General features: G+C 44.7%; 1 protein-coding gene across 5 annotated transcripts in view; it reads left to right on the top strand.

Annotated features, from left to right (window-relative positions):
- The window catches only part of meis2a (Meis homeobox 2a), a 79,511-nt gene that overhangs the window by 51,201 nt on the left and 11,859 nt on the right, over positions 1 to 16,451 (top strand). For all 5 annotated transcript variants that reach the window (XM_085257832.1, XM_085257833.1, XM_085257831.1 and 2 more), the window contains exon 10: positions 2,407 to 2,483. In XM_085257832.1, coding sequence (XP_085113958.1) covers positions 2,407 to 2,483 — 77 coding nt within the window. The remainder of the gene's footprint in view (positions 1 to 2,406; positions 2,484 to 16,451) is intronic.

Here is a 16,451-nt window from a genome sequence, read left to right as displayed (position 1 = left end):
GAGACTGATTATGTACTCATGCTGTTTGTATGTTGCAGTCTGTTTGCGTTTAGATTTGTTTCTCTGTGTGTACGCTCAGCAGTGCCTATGGGCGAATGCTTACAAGTATTAAGATTGCAGGGGGTGATCATCTGACACAGGGAGGTATAAGTAAGGAGGGGAAGAGGTATGAGCTGAACGAAATAGGATTTTTTTTTTCTTGTCTATGCGGTCAGAGTAAATCTCCTTACTCAGGGGTTTTGTGTGCGAGGGGGGCTTTAACATCCCCACTCTCCTTGATGAGACATCTTTCTTGTTTGTTCAAACCATTCATTACGTGGTGGCTGTTGGACGAGCCGTGCCGCTGGCCAGCGTATTTATCACCAGGCTAGAGCGCGCTCTGGCTGACAGTAGGCGATTGATGACCGGGTCTGGGGCTGAGAGGCTGAGGAAGCCTTAATACAATGTAAATGACCCACTCCCATTTCCAATTTAGGCTGCTCCTATCTCCACACTTCCATACGACATCATCTTTAGCCAGCTCTCTACTTGTGTAGGTTTTTAGGCGCATTTGCATACTCGAGGTTTATATAGTGTATACTTAAAAGGAAAAATGGATTAAAAAAAAGGATATATATATAATATGTATATACATATTATATATATATATATATATATAATATGTATATATATAAAATAGAGCTTGTATCTTGTGCACCCTGTGGCTTCTCTTGAAAATGTTTACACAGAGACACACACAAATGTGCATACACACACACACACACACACACACAATACCTTGGCAACTCTGTCTCCGGTAGCCAAGGAAATGTCAACACCTGGCAATCAAAAAATGTATTTCTATGCAAGCATTATCATCTTTCCTTTGTTAATGATTTTAGCATATTAAAAGGGACTAAGTACACAAGTACAAATCAGATTAATCCCCCTCTGCAGCCGGGAGTCATTATTTGTCCAATCTCAGCCTTGTTTGTTATTAATTGTGCACATTCCTCAAACCATTTTTTCATCCCTTCTTTAATTAAAACAGACTACATTTAAACAGGCAGGGCTACCTGAAAGGAGGAATCTCCTTCTCTGCTGATATGACTTCTCATATAAATTATTACAGCGGTAAATGAGAAAATGCTTCTTGAGCAACTGCTATCATTTCAAGTTAAAATTCAATTCAATTAACACGAGCTGGGCATACATTGCCAGCTGTGAAATGTGCTCAATGAGCATATACCCGGAAAGGAACTGAAACAATCAAATTAAAGTTTTGAAGATTTAAGGTATTTTTCTTTTTGGGGGGAGGGGGAGTTATAAACATCACCTCAAAAAGGATTTGTGTGTGTGTGTTTTGATTTGTAGGTGTCAGGTCTATGAATAATTTTCATCTGTCTATTTGCATTTCTGTTTGCACGTGCTTGTGTGCATGCATGCTTTCTGTTTACAGCGGCTGAATGAAACACATAGTGTCTCATTTGTTTCGTTTGCGTGCGCCCCGACTCCTAATCTGGCCCTTAAAGACATCTGTCACCAGCGATCACTGTTGTTTTGTCATGCTTCATAGCAGGCCCAGGGGGAGCAAGGCAGCCCAAGGTCTGCCATTTATATCAGCCAATGTTCTCTAGATTGGACCTGACACAAATAGTATCATTGCAGACCTTGTTGGAGAATTACATTTTCAGGTAAAAATCTTGGCATAGCTGTGGAGCACATTTCACAGCATTCTCTTCTTTTAGCATTAGTCTCTTTTCAGCTGCTCTCTATGAAAGAGCCACCACCGGGATACATGTCAGACATTCAAGGAAAGATAAATGTATTCTCCACAAATCTTCACCCACTCAATCTGTTGCTGTGCCGGTATGTTATAAAAGGATTCTCAGACACCACAATATATGGCTTAGGCCTACTGGAAAGTCATGTTTGTCAAAGTGTGTATGGTCATAAGTGTCTTTTCTTTCTGGAGGTGTGCTATATGTTGTTTTTGTGTAGGCAGGGTGGGGATAAAGAATGGGGGTTATCACTGGTGACAGTGTTAACAAACTTGTTTGGCCAGCTCCTACAGGTTTTGCACTAAACTGTGCGTGTGTGTTTGTGTGTGTGTGTGTAGGTGTGTGTGTGTGTGTATGTATGCGTGGGTGTGGACACGTGTATGGTGTGAATGTCTATAATGTGCAAGAGGCAGCATTGGGTGGAGGTCATGAGAAGGTCCAGTCTTAAGTTACACAATGCAACAAACACAGGAACATATTGAATAGATACAGTAATAAGCAACAGCCATGAACTTGACTCGAAGCACGTGTTCGTTTTCCAGCGCTTCGCTATACGAGTGCTTACATGCATGGATATTTATGCTAATCTGTATGTCAAAGAGGCTCATGTATGTGTTTGTTTCTCTCTCTCTGCTTGCTCCTGCAGCACCCATACCCTTCTGAAGAGCAGAAGAAGCAGCTAGCCCAAGACACGGGCCTCACCATCTTGCAAGTAAACAACTGGTGAGTCAAGATTTCCGCTTGCCCTATCTCCACCACCAGCATCGCTCTGCCTTTTATTTTCAAAAGCCTTCGCCTCCCTCTCCCCATCAGCCAAGACGGCTAATGCTCCTAAAGTGTGAAAACCGTTTATGTACATCCCTCCCCATCGCTCACAGACACATGCAGAGGTTCACACATAGACATACACACAGACAACCTTTGTAACATTATTATATGTAAGCTACCAGGATGTTCCGGTGTTATCTGTAAAGTGTTCCGCGGCTAAGTCAGTGGTCTTTGTGGTTTGATGCACATGTATTCACTGGGATATATTTAAGGGAGACAGGCACTGATCATAAGCTACCCCTACAGCCCCCACACCCACCCCACCCCTTCATCCAAAACCATACCTACCACCGCCACTGGTGCCCCCACAAAAGGCAAAACTGCCTTTCCACCCCCTCCCCATTTTACACCAGCTATATGGTGGATTAAGGTTTTGGTGGCCTGGCCAGCAGGGCCTTTGTAGATGGCTTAGCACATAACTGGGGGTGGTGGATTAAATAAAATGATCACAGAAGCAAAGAAATGATACAGGAATTACTTATCAAAATACTAGCCCAGGTTTTATCTGCAGCTTAATTTTGTTCAGTACATTCTCAGGGTGATGTTCAGATTAATTGAACTGACAGCTTCCTTTCAAAATTCCAGGAAGGTATTTGCACGGATTTCAGGTCTTACACAAACTTAATTATATGGAACCCCATTTTATCATTCTAATTCCATGTAGCGGGGGTTCTATTTACAAATGACAAGTCTGTGCCTTTTATTCACAGCTTTCCTTAATATATTTATCAAAGCGGGTTCATTTACAAAGTGCTCTATCTGTTGGGTACAGGCAGGCTGACATTAACGAAGCTTTTAGGTTTATCAGACTCGCAGCCTGACAAGCCACCCGAGGGTCAATTGATTTTTTGGTTCTGTGATTCATTTTTTTCTCATTTTTCCTGGATCACAATGAGAAACATGCCTGGAGAATTAGCCTGGTTTGTCGGCCTTATCTATCAGCCCCCTCCCTCGTGCTCCCCCCCACTATCTGACATACTCTGTCTCCTTCGTTTCTCTCTCTCTCGCTCGCTCCCTCTCTCTTTCTCTCCCCTTCTTTCTCACCCTTTGCTTTATTCCCTTCTAGCCAGGGGAAGTCAAGCTACTTAAATTGGCCACAGGAACCGGTGTTATCAGACTTTAATGCACCCTACAGTGTGGATAGCATTTCAATTACACTAGTAACCAAAGATTAGCCCCCGCTTGCCTGTTTCATGCCTCGTGCCACCGTTTCGGGACGCCATGCACCTTACCTACAGGAGCAGAAAATTGAGTTGCCTTGCCTGTGTCATGGTGATTAATGCAGAAATACTCTGCTAACCTGGGAGGAGAGAGAAATAGACAGAGACATAGACAGAGATAGATCTGAGACGAGTCCCTGCCTTCTCATTGGCCATGAAATTCAAGCCATCCATTTGGTCTGAAAGCATCTTGCACTGTGTAACATCCTTGAGCATACGCACACAGATGCATAATCACAGATGATCACAGAGCTGTATTAACTTTACACCAGGCCTCTTATAAAATACATACCAGTTACTGAAGAGGCTTGGAGTCCATTAGTGTATCTGTGGTGCATCCCGGCTGATGTCGGGAGGCCTGGGTGACTCTGCCACGTTACTGGCTATGTTACAGTAAGGGAAAGGTGAGAAGAAGGTGCAGAAGTTTTCCACTTTTTACTATCTAGGCTAGGTAGCGAGTTATAGTTAAATGTCTGACCTTTTTGTTTTTTTCTTTGATATTTGGTCCAGTGGCTGCTCAGATCATTCACCCCAGATATGACAGAACTTAGCCATATGAAATTCCTGTTTCAAAAAAAACCCCTCAAATTCCTGGCTGGTCCCTTGCATTGTTCTGTTATTCCCTTTGATGCATGGTTACTGCCATGTTACTGACCAGAGAGAGGGAGAGAGAGAGAGATAGCGACAGACAGGGGGGAAAAGAAGCAAAGGATGATTGGGGGGAATAGGGAGGGGATGGCCGCCGTCTTCGGTTTCCAGAGCTCTCCCTCGGGGAAAGGATGTGCTGAATCAGGGCTTTGTCCGCCGGCACAATCGCAGCCCAGCGAGGGCACAACGGTGCACTGTGTGATAGTCAATAGACAGTGCATCTCACTCTCTCCCCTTTTGCCCCATCAAACCTCCCAGCACCATCCCCTCCAAATGACACCTAGCTTTACATTTACCTGGAGCTCACCTGTGCAGGCAGAAAGCAAAACTCAACTGGTTTAAACCCTTTTGTCTCAGCGCCACACTCTGATACTCCGGCGGAGTCTAACTCGAGAATATATAATTAGAAAACAGCCTCACCTGTTTGTAGCCCACACGCCAACAGCTGTTTGATGTTAATAAGGGCAAAGGAAAGGGTTAAAGTCCACAATCTCATTGCTCTGGTGTTGAGCTTATGAGAGGAAAGACTTGATTATCCTGTTAATAGTTTCCCCTGCGTTCAAAGGTGTGTTTGTATGTGCATTATTACTAATGGGAACTTCAGAGATGTGTATGAGTATACAGTGTGTCAGGACACCATTAGTTGACCATTAGATAGTGTGGGGTTTTGTTTGCCCTGCTTACATTTGAGACAGCAGGCGTCATGCTAAGAGAACGTGGGAGTGGTCTGATATGTAATTGCATTTGTTTAAGATTGCAGGAAAAGGTGAGGGCCATGTCACACATGGCATTCTGGGATAGCGAAGTAGGTGAAATGGCAGACAGGTGTTCATAAGCTAAAGAAGCATTTAGAGTTTACAGTGTCTGGCGGCAAATTTGCCTTCCTCAGCAGCTCCCAGTGTCCTGCTATCATTCTGAACTAAATGGAGCCTGACCGAATCCTTTCATGTCTCAGCATCACACCCAGCACGATGTGCCCTCGCTCTCTGCCATAAACACACACACACACACCGACTGTCCTGCCGTTATTTACCACAGCACCAACGGGTACGCGCGCGCTCACACAGGCGGCATGTAACTACACACACAGGGTTATTACATGGGCCTGAGAGATGATGCCGATGACAGATGACTGAAAGAAATGGCATCTAAAAAAAGGAAGGAAATCGGCCTGTCATTATTCCCTCATCTCGCAGGCAGCCAGTTGGCCATTTCCATGGCTGAGTGAGGGGGGGGTTGGGTTGCAGTCGGGTGGGGGTGGGGGTGCAGAACAAATCAGAGAGCGAATATGTCATTTGTTGGCATCGATGATAACTGACTGCTGTGCCACTGGACCACTAATAACAATAAAGAGGGCACTAAGCCACACTCTATTTTTACTTGTCTGCCTCCTCTCTACAGCCCAGGGGAGACTACATGCACAGACACACAAACACACACACAGTGAGGAGAGGCTCCAATTAGCGGCAGAAAGGAATACAATGAGTGAGTTATTAAGACACAGAGGCGGATCGCAGCCAACCTTTGCCCCCTGTCGGAGCACAGGTCACATGATAAGGGAAGGATATCCGCCAGACAACGGCGCCAAGCAGCCTGTGCCCACTGAGGAGATGAAATAGGCTCAATCTCTGTGGCAGTTCAGTGTGGAGTGTGGTGCACTGATTGTTTTCTCTTTTTTTTTTTGACCTTGAACAGTCGCCAACAAATAACTGTACATGTACTGTATTAGCAATAATATGTTTAATTACTCTGTTTTAAGAACAGAAGGATGTGCTCTGACTAAGCCAGCAAACTGCGTTATGTGCGACCAATGTCATTCATATGTCGAGTAACTGAGCAGGCAGGTGCACTGGGGAAATAAGCTAAACAGGACTGAAACAGGATCTTGAAAGAATGCCACAAATAAAATAAAAAATACATTAAATAAATAAGCAAATAAAAAATCAAAAGTCATTACAATTATATGCCTTTTGAACTTTAGCCGTTCTATATAGAATCCCGATTATGACCCCCGATTGTGCTCTGCTGTGGCACAGCATGCAGATAAACTGAATTTAGATGGCTCTAAACTGACTGATCTGTAGCTCTCTTCACAGCAGGTTCCCCATTCCCATTCAGATCAACTCATCCTGGATCACCTCTAGATTTTACAGACTTTAAATCACTCGGCGGCGATACAAAGTGGCTGCACTGAAGGTTCATGTGCAAAATGTTAACATTTGTTTGTGGTGTCTGAAAACACGAAAGAGAAAAAGCAAAAGCAAATTTGTTCCTCCACTTAGAAAGCATTTTCCATCCCCCTTTCTCAGGCCAAAGAGACACTTAGGAACACTGCCTTTTACGATTTTATACGATTTTATGATTCTCTGGTTTGGCAGCGACACCCATTATGAAATGCAAAATAATAACTAATATTTTCCAAATGTAACATAAAGTTATGAAACTGGCCTAGCCGCCTGTTTTTCCACATTCTTTATAAGTATTTACGTCTCATGAATCTCACACAGAGGCTTTTGAGGTCCCCCCAACCCCCACCCCGTACTCTGCTCACTGCCCACTCCCTACTTTTCTATCTCTTCTTTTCTACAACATTGGTGGGCTAGTTGACTGAAGTTGCTGGTTATCTGTCTAACTTTGACCCAGATGGAAATGTCATGCCTTTTTTTGGCTTCAACCAGGGACTCCCAGCAGTGGCCATCTCATGCCCCTGGCTTTCTAAATATACAGCCAGAGTGTGGAGAGGTTGTGGCTGCGTGTGTGTGTGTGTGTCTCTCTGGTGTATCTGTGTGTGCAAGCATGAGTGTATATGTGTGTCTAACTAAAAAGAGAGACTATCGGGGTGCTGCCAACACAGGCATCATGATCCCTCTCATTTAGGGACCGCTAATTGGCAGTTAATTAGCAGAATTGACTCTGTTGTCGGATCCCAAGTGCCATCCCCCCTACCAACACCCTCTACCCGCTAAGTTCATTTGATCTGGCTGCTTTCTTGATGCTGTAATAATAATCCTGTTTCATCTGTTTTGGAGGAAGAAACACATTTAGAAAAACATATTCTCACTATTGGCAAGATTAGAACAGAACGGGCTCTTTTTTCGTAGCAGGTTTCATTTTCTTTTTCATTTTGTTCAGCGGTTGTTACAGATCCAAATATCTGTTAACTGCACCATCTAGACACATGCTTTACTCACAGTTTAAGCCATGGGAGTCTTAAACAGCTGACACTAATGTGTGCCACCGTGCTCTCACAGTATATGTGAGTACATTAGCCCTGCTGAAATTCTCACTGTGATTAACAGGGCTCACTAACATTTTTATCAGGCACTGGGGGCACGCTGACTCGTAGCATGGTATGGACACCCAACGAGGCTATGAAGCAACCCAGTGCCCACCTCTGTATGAGTTATGGAAAACAGGTGGTACTTTCACAAAAACTGGCAATGTCGGCTGATCGTGCACGAAAACGAATGCCTTTTTTAACTTGTTTTCCCATTGCAAGCTCAAGATTCTCCAAAGCGCAGACGGCATGCAAGAAGAACGAAGCCAGACCAGGCAAGATAGAGCGGCAAAGAGCTAAAAGAGGCATTACAGAGAAAGCATTAGAGAGAGATGGGAGGAGGGAGGTCTTTGTACTTCTCTGCTCCTTTTGGCTCTTTTATTCCTCAACGGCTTGGTTTTTATTGGTGGGTCGTTTAATAACAAGGGCTCTGCTTTTGAAATGAAGTCGAGCTGCGTTTGCGTGGGCAGGCCCCCCTTTTTTTATTTTAAGATGGTAATTTCTGTACTAGGGGTGAGAACTGGGGAGAGATCGAGAGAAAGAGAGAGAGAAAGAGCGAGGAAAAGAATCCACTAAAGAGAGAGAAAGAGGGTGAGAGTGTGGGAGAGGGAGAATTCAAGGAGAAAACAAGGCAGAAAAGTAGGTTAATTTATTTCATTTGTAAGAAGAGAAAGAACTTAAAAAGAAAAAAAGGGTTGATGATAGTGAGAAAGAAAGTGTAGGATGCTGTTTTCATGAACAAGCAGCTTAATGCACACGGGCAGCCACAGTAAGCCTGCTAGAATCTCCCTGCGCCTGAGGCCATCTGTGAGCAGAATAGCAATTTTATTACTTTGTCATTAAACCAATTTCACAGCAGTATTGTTTGTTAATGAGCAGCCGCAAACGAGCGAAGATGTCACGTACTAGAATAGCAGCAAGATTTGTGACCCCAGCACTCCTCTATCTCATTCTCCCAACCTCTACCTCATTCTTATTCTTCTTCTCTTTCTGCCATCATCTTCTTTCTTTGCATCCTTACTGTCATCCTTTCTCTCTCTCTCACTCTTTCTGCCATCCTCTCATCCTGCTTATCCCTCCCTTTCTCCCTCCTGTTATAGAGATCCCTGGCCAATAAAAGGGGGAAACTGCTGAAAGATAAAATGCAAAGTCTATACAGTCGAGTCTCTGTTTATGAGCTTCCATTTGCCTTTAGAGCTCATTGGGACGAATAGTTTCTCCACAGGCTTTCAGGGTGTGCTGCTGGAAAGCCTGGCATATTGGCCTGTTATTTAGCTCTAAAGCCTGACATGGGTGCCAACATCAAGTGCCAACAGAGGGACTAAGCATTTGAATAGGTGCATAAGTCCCTTGGATTGTATGCTGGATGATGTCATGCAATAATTGTGATTTTTCAAAGTTGCTCAGAGCGCAAGGCTCGATCCCCGATTTTTATTGTGTTGTGCATTTCTTTTTAAAAATCGAACTTAAATTTTGGCAGTTATGTTGAATAGTCTGGTTTCACAAAGAAAGTCATGAACTTCAGCTGTTGTGATGCTATATGTGTTTTTATGGGTAGTCGCTCTGTTTATGTTTTTACTTGGGAGGTCATCTGGCGCAGATTCTTGGTCTTTTTGTGGCTTATGACTGAGAGCGAACCAATGACACACAGGGAGAGAGACAGACAGAGGGAGAGAGAGAATTAAACTGAGGCCCCAGAGGATCAGACAACCTGACAGAGTAGATTTGGAATAATTAGTTTTATCTGCTGAGGGAGATAGCCAGCGGAGCTGTGTGTTAGGCACAGGGTGCTGCTATGTGTGCCTTGGTGGTGATGTGAATTAGGAGAATGGATGTTATGTATGTGTTTTTGGTGTGTGTGTTCAAAAGCAGGGGTGGGGTGTAGAGGACTAAAAGGGATAAAGGTGACCAGGTGTAACAGAATGGCCTTGAGGGTATATGTGCGTGTATGTGTGTGTTTGTGTGTGTTGGAGCCAGAGAGGACAGGAGCTCCTTCTTTGGCTGAGCTCTTTAAACTCCCTGAACCTTACCAAGGTATTTTCTCTCTGTCCAGGCACGCTCATTCTCTCACTCTTTCTGTTACTCTCTGTTTTCCTTTACCTCCTCCTTACACAATTTGCAATTCCCTCTGTCCTTGTGTTTGGGTGCACGGTAACACGATGTAAATAGGCATGTTCGTCTGTCTTTGCTTTGTTTCTGTGGTGCCATATTCAAAATAAGCTCCAATTACCACCCACTCCGTCCTTTAAGACGTGATGAAAGTAAATGTGGTCGGGACAGAAAACGGGAGAGAGTTGTAATCACATTGTTAGCAACACTGCAGTGTAATATTCTTACCTGTTGTGCGCTTGTGTATTTTCTGAAGCTGTGATTCATGGCCCTGTGCCCTCTGTGGCTTTGAGGTGTAGGCCAATAAGCCCATCACGGGAGACCCTATAAATCAATATAGTCCTTTGTTGGTTTAAGCCATGCTCTGCCCCAGTTCAGGCCTGTTATGGATGAGATATCAGTAGACCTGGTGCCAAGCAGAAAAGGGAAGGGAGAGCAGGAGGGGGAGAGAGGGAGGGCCTCTTCACAAAAACAATCCAATCTTAATTGGAGTGTGGCCCAAACTCCTGCACATATCAAACCTGCTAATTTGCAATTTGGGAGAGGTGAGAAATAAACAGAGTAGCATGCTGCCACGTTCACTGCAAGCAAACAGACACACTTTGATGAAGTTATCAGAGGTAGCTTGAGGAATTAGCCAAGATTATCCAACACCATAACATGCATAACAAGATACAGAGATATAGAGGAAGCGCTGGCAAAAGGAAAGGGAAAGAACAATGAAAGGCATATTACCCTAATCTTGGGTTTCTCTATTCCCACCCTTATGAATATTTATTCCTCCCATTACTGGTGATGATGTTTCAATTGGGACTCTGTGAGCACGTGAGGTGGAATGGGGTGTCAGTCTGGTAGTAGAGGGTGTCAAGCACCCAAGATATGCCTGCTTTATCATCCTTTTGTTATATTGAATAGAATAGAATATTCTTTATTGTCATTGTCACAAGTACAATGAAATTGAAAGATGTCTCCGGTCAGTGCAACATCACGAAAGATAAATACTTAAAAACTATAATAGATATGATATAAAAGATAGAAATACATATAAAATACAGTGTTCTCATACAGTAAATACACCCAAGCAATCCAGGCCTAAGGCCCCATACAGACACTCAACATACGACCTAGTTGATATATCACTCAAACAATCAATCACTCAGTCAATTTGTTAGCGCATCCAACAAAACATGTCTGAAAGCATTCCAACATCAAGGGCACAAATGACAACAGGGGCAATGAAAGTCATCTACTTTTAGTAGCATTGAGACATGATATTGCAATTGGGTAGAAACTGTGTTTGAGTCTGTTAGTCCTTGTGTATGTTGTTCTATACCGTTTACCTGAAGGCAGCAGTTCGAACATGGAGTGTCCAGGGTGTGAGGTGTCCTTTATGATGTTATGGGCTCTTTTGAGGCAGCGGGAACTGTGTAGGTCTTTCAGTTTGAGGAGAGGGCAGCCGATTGTCCTTTGGGCAGCGTTGATTACTCCCTGGAGTGCTTTCCTCTGAGCCACTGTGCAGCTAGCGTACCATATGCCTATGCAGTACGTTAGTATGCTTTCGATGGAGGCTCTGTAGAAAGATACCAGCAGTCTCTGTGTGATGTTGTTCTTCCTAAGCACTCTCAGAAAGTACAGTCTCTGTTGTGTCTTTTTCAGTAGCTCAGAGGTATTCACACTCCAGGATAGGTTTCCCTCTATGCTGACTCCCAAGAAGCGGAAGTCTGCCACCCTCTCCACATAGTCGTCGCTGATGATTAGTGGTTGGATTTCTGTCTTGTGTCTTCTGTAGTCAATTATGAGTTCTTTGGTCTTTTTTGTGTTTAGGAGAAGGTTGTTATCCTTGCACCATGAAGACAGCCGCTCCACCTCATCTCTGTAGGCAGACTCATCTCCCCCAGATATGAGCCCCACCACAGTAGTGTCATCTGCGAACTTTACAATGGTGTTGCTCTGGTGGGCGGGGGTGCAGTCGTGTGTATAAAGCGAGTAGAGCAGTGGACTAAGCACGCAGCCCTGTGGCGACCCAGTGCTTAGATTTAGGGCTGGAGATGTGTAACGTCCCACTCTCACTCTCTGTCTGCGGTCGGTGAGGAAGCTATTGATCCACTTACAGGTGCTGTGAGGAAGCCCTAGGTCTTTTAGCTTGGCGTCCAGTTTGTATGGAAGAATGGTATTAAATGCCGAGCTATAATCCACAAAGAGCATACGCACATAGCTTCCTTGCCTCTCCAGATGTGTTAATGCTACATTGAGTGCTGTTGCTATGGCGTCCTCTGTCGATCAGTTTGCTCTGTAGGCAAACTGGTGTGGGTCAAGGCTGCTGGGTAGGGCTGCTGTGATGTGGTAATGCATTTGTATTGTATGAGATACATTCTTTATAATGTATTTGGATAGTTGAAATCTAAAGAACACGGATGGCTGAGAATTGAGTTTTCTGTATTTTGGGGCTTTTACTAGACGTGTCATATAAAAACATCCCACATGTCAGTTCAGAGGCTTAAGTTTAAGGACCTTTAAGGATCTTCTGCAGTGTAGGCTTAATAGAATGTGGCTTTGTTGTATTTGTTTAAGGCTGTCACATATGAAGGAGGCCAGTCAAAGCTTTTACACAGTTGGTGGTAGAGCTGATCTGAGAGGCAGAGGGCTCGCTTCAGGCCACCAAGCACATCAGAGTCCCTGTGGTCTGCTCCACAGTGTCACTGCTGCTTCTGCCAGCAGTCCCTTCCACAAACAACAGCTATTTATATCACTAGCCTGCTGCTGGACTTTTTAGCCCTAAACTCTGCTTCTGACTGTGCCGGCGCATGTGTGTTTGTGTGCCTGTGAGTTCACTCGTGTGTATTTCAAAGCGATTATGTGCAATTGAAACTCAGATTAATTATTCAATAGGGAAGTGAGAGGCAAGCTGACAACATTTAACCGGTGACTCTCTCGCGGTCACTAATATGTGCTAGACGCAAACTCGCTCGCTCAGACAACATCATGGAAACGTGCTCGATGGAAACACTCAGTCACACGCCAGAGACCCAGTGATGAGAAGATGATGACATCCCAGAGGGAGGGAGAATCCCTTCCCAAATATACACACACAGACTGAATCCTGTACTCTGCAGTAGTCTGGTTCTGAAAGACTCTCAAGTGCAGCGGCACCTAAAGCCAGGCATTAGAGAATCTCACTGGTCGATCCACTAGGTTTAGGTGTCACTTTTTAATTGCTCAAACTGCAGTGCATTTTCACTGCCCTAAATTCACGGTTAGTAGCACACCAGCATGAGGAGTAAAAACTTCAAGAGCAGGGGGAGAATATGAATGTATACATATGTTTGGGAACGGGGTGGTAAGATGAGGGCACCTTTTATTTTTAATGCCTTCTAATACATTTTTATATTCAGGAGTGCAAGCTGTCTGCAAATGTGAGAATACATGTACATTATGTGTGTGTGTGTGTGTGTGTGTGTGTGTGTGTGTGTGTGTGTGTGTGTGTGTGTGTGTGTGAGAGAGAGAGAGAGAGAGAGAGCGAGAGAGAGAGAGAGAGAATGTAACTGTTGCTCTTGGCAGGCCCCCTCTCTTCTTCTCTTTGAGCTGAACCCATTACAGTCTTATAAAAGGGGGAGAGGAGAGAGGTTTGATATGAAGCAAAGGAAATAGATTGGCCTTATTTCCTGTCTGGCTGCCGCAGAGCAGACACTTGTGTTGCCTAGACGATGCAGGCAATTGACACTCAATTTTGTTTGAAATATCACGCCTCTATCATGTCATTATCAGCTTCTCATGGTAATCCACAAAGCCGCACTGTTTGATATCTGACAATAAGGGGGAGTCACAGAGTCACGGAATCTCTCACTCGATTACCAGGCAGAGAGAGAAAACGGGGTTGAGAATGAAAGGGAGCAGAAAACGAGAGAGCGGGGAGACAAAAGACGGGGTGAAAGAAGAAGAGATGGAAAGATAATTCAGGGGAGAGAAGCGAGAAAAGCCACAGATTTTCTATGTTGGCACTAAGAAGTGGAAGGAAACTGAGATTATACCTGCCCACTTCGCAAAGACATGAAAAGGAGTCCAACAGGTCTGGCATAGTGGAGGGGGAAAAAAAGAGAAGCGAATGTGGGCAATAGGGGTGGCACTCTTCACAACTGTGAAATTGGGGTGATCTTGTAAGCACACCCACTCATCTCAGGAGAGCTGATGGGTAGGCTGGGGTAATGATAGTGCTGCAGTCAGTTTCTCTATTCCCCCTGCCTGCCTGGCTGTGTGTGTGTGTGTGTGTGTGTGTGTGTGTGTGAGAGAGAGAGAGAGAGAGAGAGAGGCAGCCTGCCAGTATGTGTTCTGTGTATCTGTTCTATTTCTTGCTGGTCCTTCGTGAAAGCAGGAAAACCTCACCCATCCAAAAGGTGAGAAGCTGGCTTATGAGGAATGAGCGTTACCTTCCAGCGCTGACGGCCTCTGTCACGCGCTATGTACTGGAGCCTTTGACGAGGGCTAATATTGACCTAAGAATGTTGGTTGTTTTCAGGCGCTCTTCAAACAAGAAAAAATGCAGCTGTTGGTCCCTCGGCTCCTGTGCAGGCAGAAAATACCTTTTGTACACCTGTGCACATTAATAAGGTGTTGTCTTAAGGTGGGTGTGGGAGCAGGGAGGGGGGGTGTCTTGCTAACAAGAGATTTGTGGGATCAACTCCTTTCGTATTACCCCTGTCGAGTGGCAATCGGTTAAAAAAAGGAGGAAGTTAATGAAGGAAATATTATACATGAAGGAAAATGTTAAGAGACTGTGTCGATAGAAAAATGCAGATGAGATGATTTGGTCCTTCTTTCTTACTTCAGAAAACTGGTAGTGCTAGGGCAAGTTAGTAACGCTGGGTTGCTACAATAAGGTCTCTTTCATACAGGTGTGTTGACGCCTGGGGCGGGCTTGGCCTCAGTCCCTTCCATTCACCCTGGCTGATTTGAACAATAACTATCGTATCTTTTAAAAGAGAAGGGAGGGTGAAGCGTCAAGAAGTAGATGCCTAAGAGCTCTGTTGGGGCCAAGAAAAACCCCCGCTGCCGTTGTCAGAGCTTGTTGATGTTGTAGGGAGGAATTTTTTTTTCGTTTTTGCCCCCACCCCCATAACCCCCACACTTTTTTTTCCCACTTCTGCGCTGGATTTGGTGTTTTGTGCCGTAGGACAGAGTGTGGTGAGGAGACAGAGGAACAAAGTGCTGCTGTGTGGAGCAGCAGCTGCTGCTTGCCGGATCAAAGGGGCAACAAGCGTGGTCTTCCTGGCCCAACGCTGCTCTGGAGGTGTTTGACGGACAGTCAGCAGCTGGTGCCGTACAGCCCGCCCTGTAGGGGTCAGGCTGCTGGACTGCAAGGCCCAGAGGTGACATACCGTCACTGGACAGGGGGAAGAGGGGAGAAGGTGTTAGATGGGAGGGTAAATAGAGGGAGAGATGTCTATGTTTGTTTCTTTTGTTGTGTGTGTTGCTTTGGTGTTTTAGTTTAGAGCGAGACTTTTGGGATTATTGTTCCATATTTCTATCAGATATTTACCCTTTTGTGATGAGTGAGTCAGTTCCCACTTATTCTTCATAATGCATGGATGACGGCTGCCTGGTTTTAAGGCTAAACAATTACTTTCCTAGCGTTGTGCTCCACACTGCAGTATTCCACCTCTTTGGTGCTGACAGAGAATCAGAGTGAGAAAAGAGAGACAGAGAGCAAGCATGCCGCAGTGCTATTGATTTATTTTAATTAGCTCCTCGTTAAATCTTGTCAGTTTGCAACACAAATATATAATTCTTTGTCTGATTTTCCACTGGAGTCTTAATGACTCGTACTCAGCGGGTTTCAGAGAGAAATGACTTCTGCCGCTAGACTGACAGAGCAATGCAAATGTTAGTCATATAGGACTGAGGGGGGGATGCCACAAATGGGCAATGAGTGGAGTAATAAAAAGGGAAAGAAAAACAGGTCAGTGAAAGTCCATGGAGGAGAGGTGAAACAGTCCCCCTTTCAGAGGCAGACAAAAGAGTGTGTGTGGGGGGGTGAGGTGGCGTGGGAGGTGGGAATATGGAGGCACAGTGGATGTGAGAAAGAGAGCGAGAGAGAGGGGAAGAGATAGACAGAGGTAAAACTATGTAAACACAGTGGCTGCCCTAAACGCGGGCCCTCACCGACGTTTCTAAAAAAAATGATCCTGTCTTGCTCTGCTTCACATCTGCACTAAATCAAACACAGGGGTGAGGTAATGTTCGCCCGGCACATGTCTCTCGACTCCTGTTTTAACTTAAAGAAGCGAAGAAGGTATAGAAAAGGGAAACTCTGTCGCTGATGAGCTTGAGAAAGCTTCCCCATTCCTACCTCCTTGTCACTTATCTCTATCCTAGAGGAGTGAAAAGCTCCTTTGTGATAGTTTATGATAAATCCACAGATACTGTAGGTTCAGTCTGGTGGCAAGCCATGTATAAACTGTTACAGGGGCCTGCCTGGACCATGTGAGCTGATTAAATCACCGTTGTTGACACTACAGTGGATCAGTGTTAGAAGTTCAGTAGCCTTGGACTACCCTGTGTCTGACTGGACCATAATTAGTGTTTGCTTATACTAAACACACTCTCTTCATGGGG

The sequence above is a fragment of the Mchenga conophoros genome, linkage group LG19, assembly GCF_057382185.1.
Source record: "Mchenga conophoros isolate Kocher_MC1m ecotype Shallow Benthic linkage group LG19, M_conophoros_male_GT1.1, whole genome shotgun sequence".
NCBI classification, from domain to species: Eukaryota; Metazoa; Chordata; class Actinopteri; order Cichliformes; family Cichlidae; genus Mchenga; species Mchenga conophoros.
The sequence above is the reverse complement of the archived record's forward strand: the minus strand, read 5'-3'. Positions and strand labels throughout refer to the sequence as shown.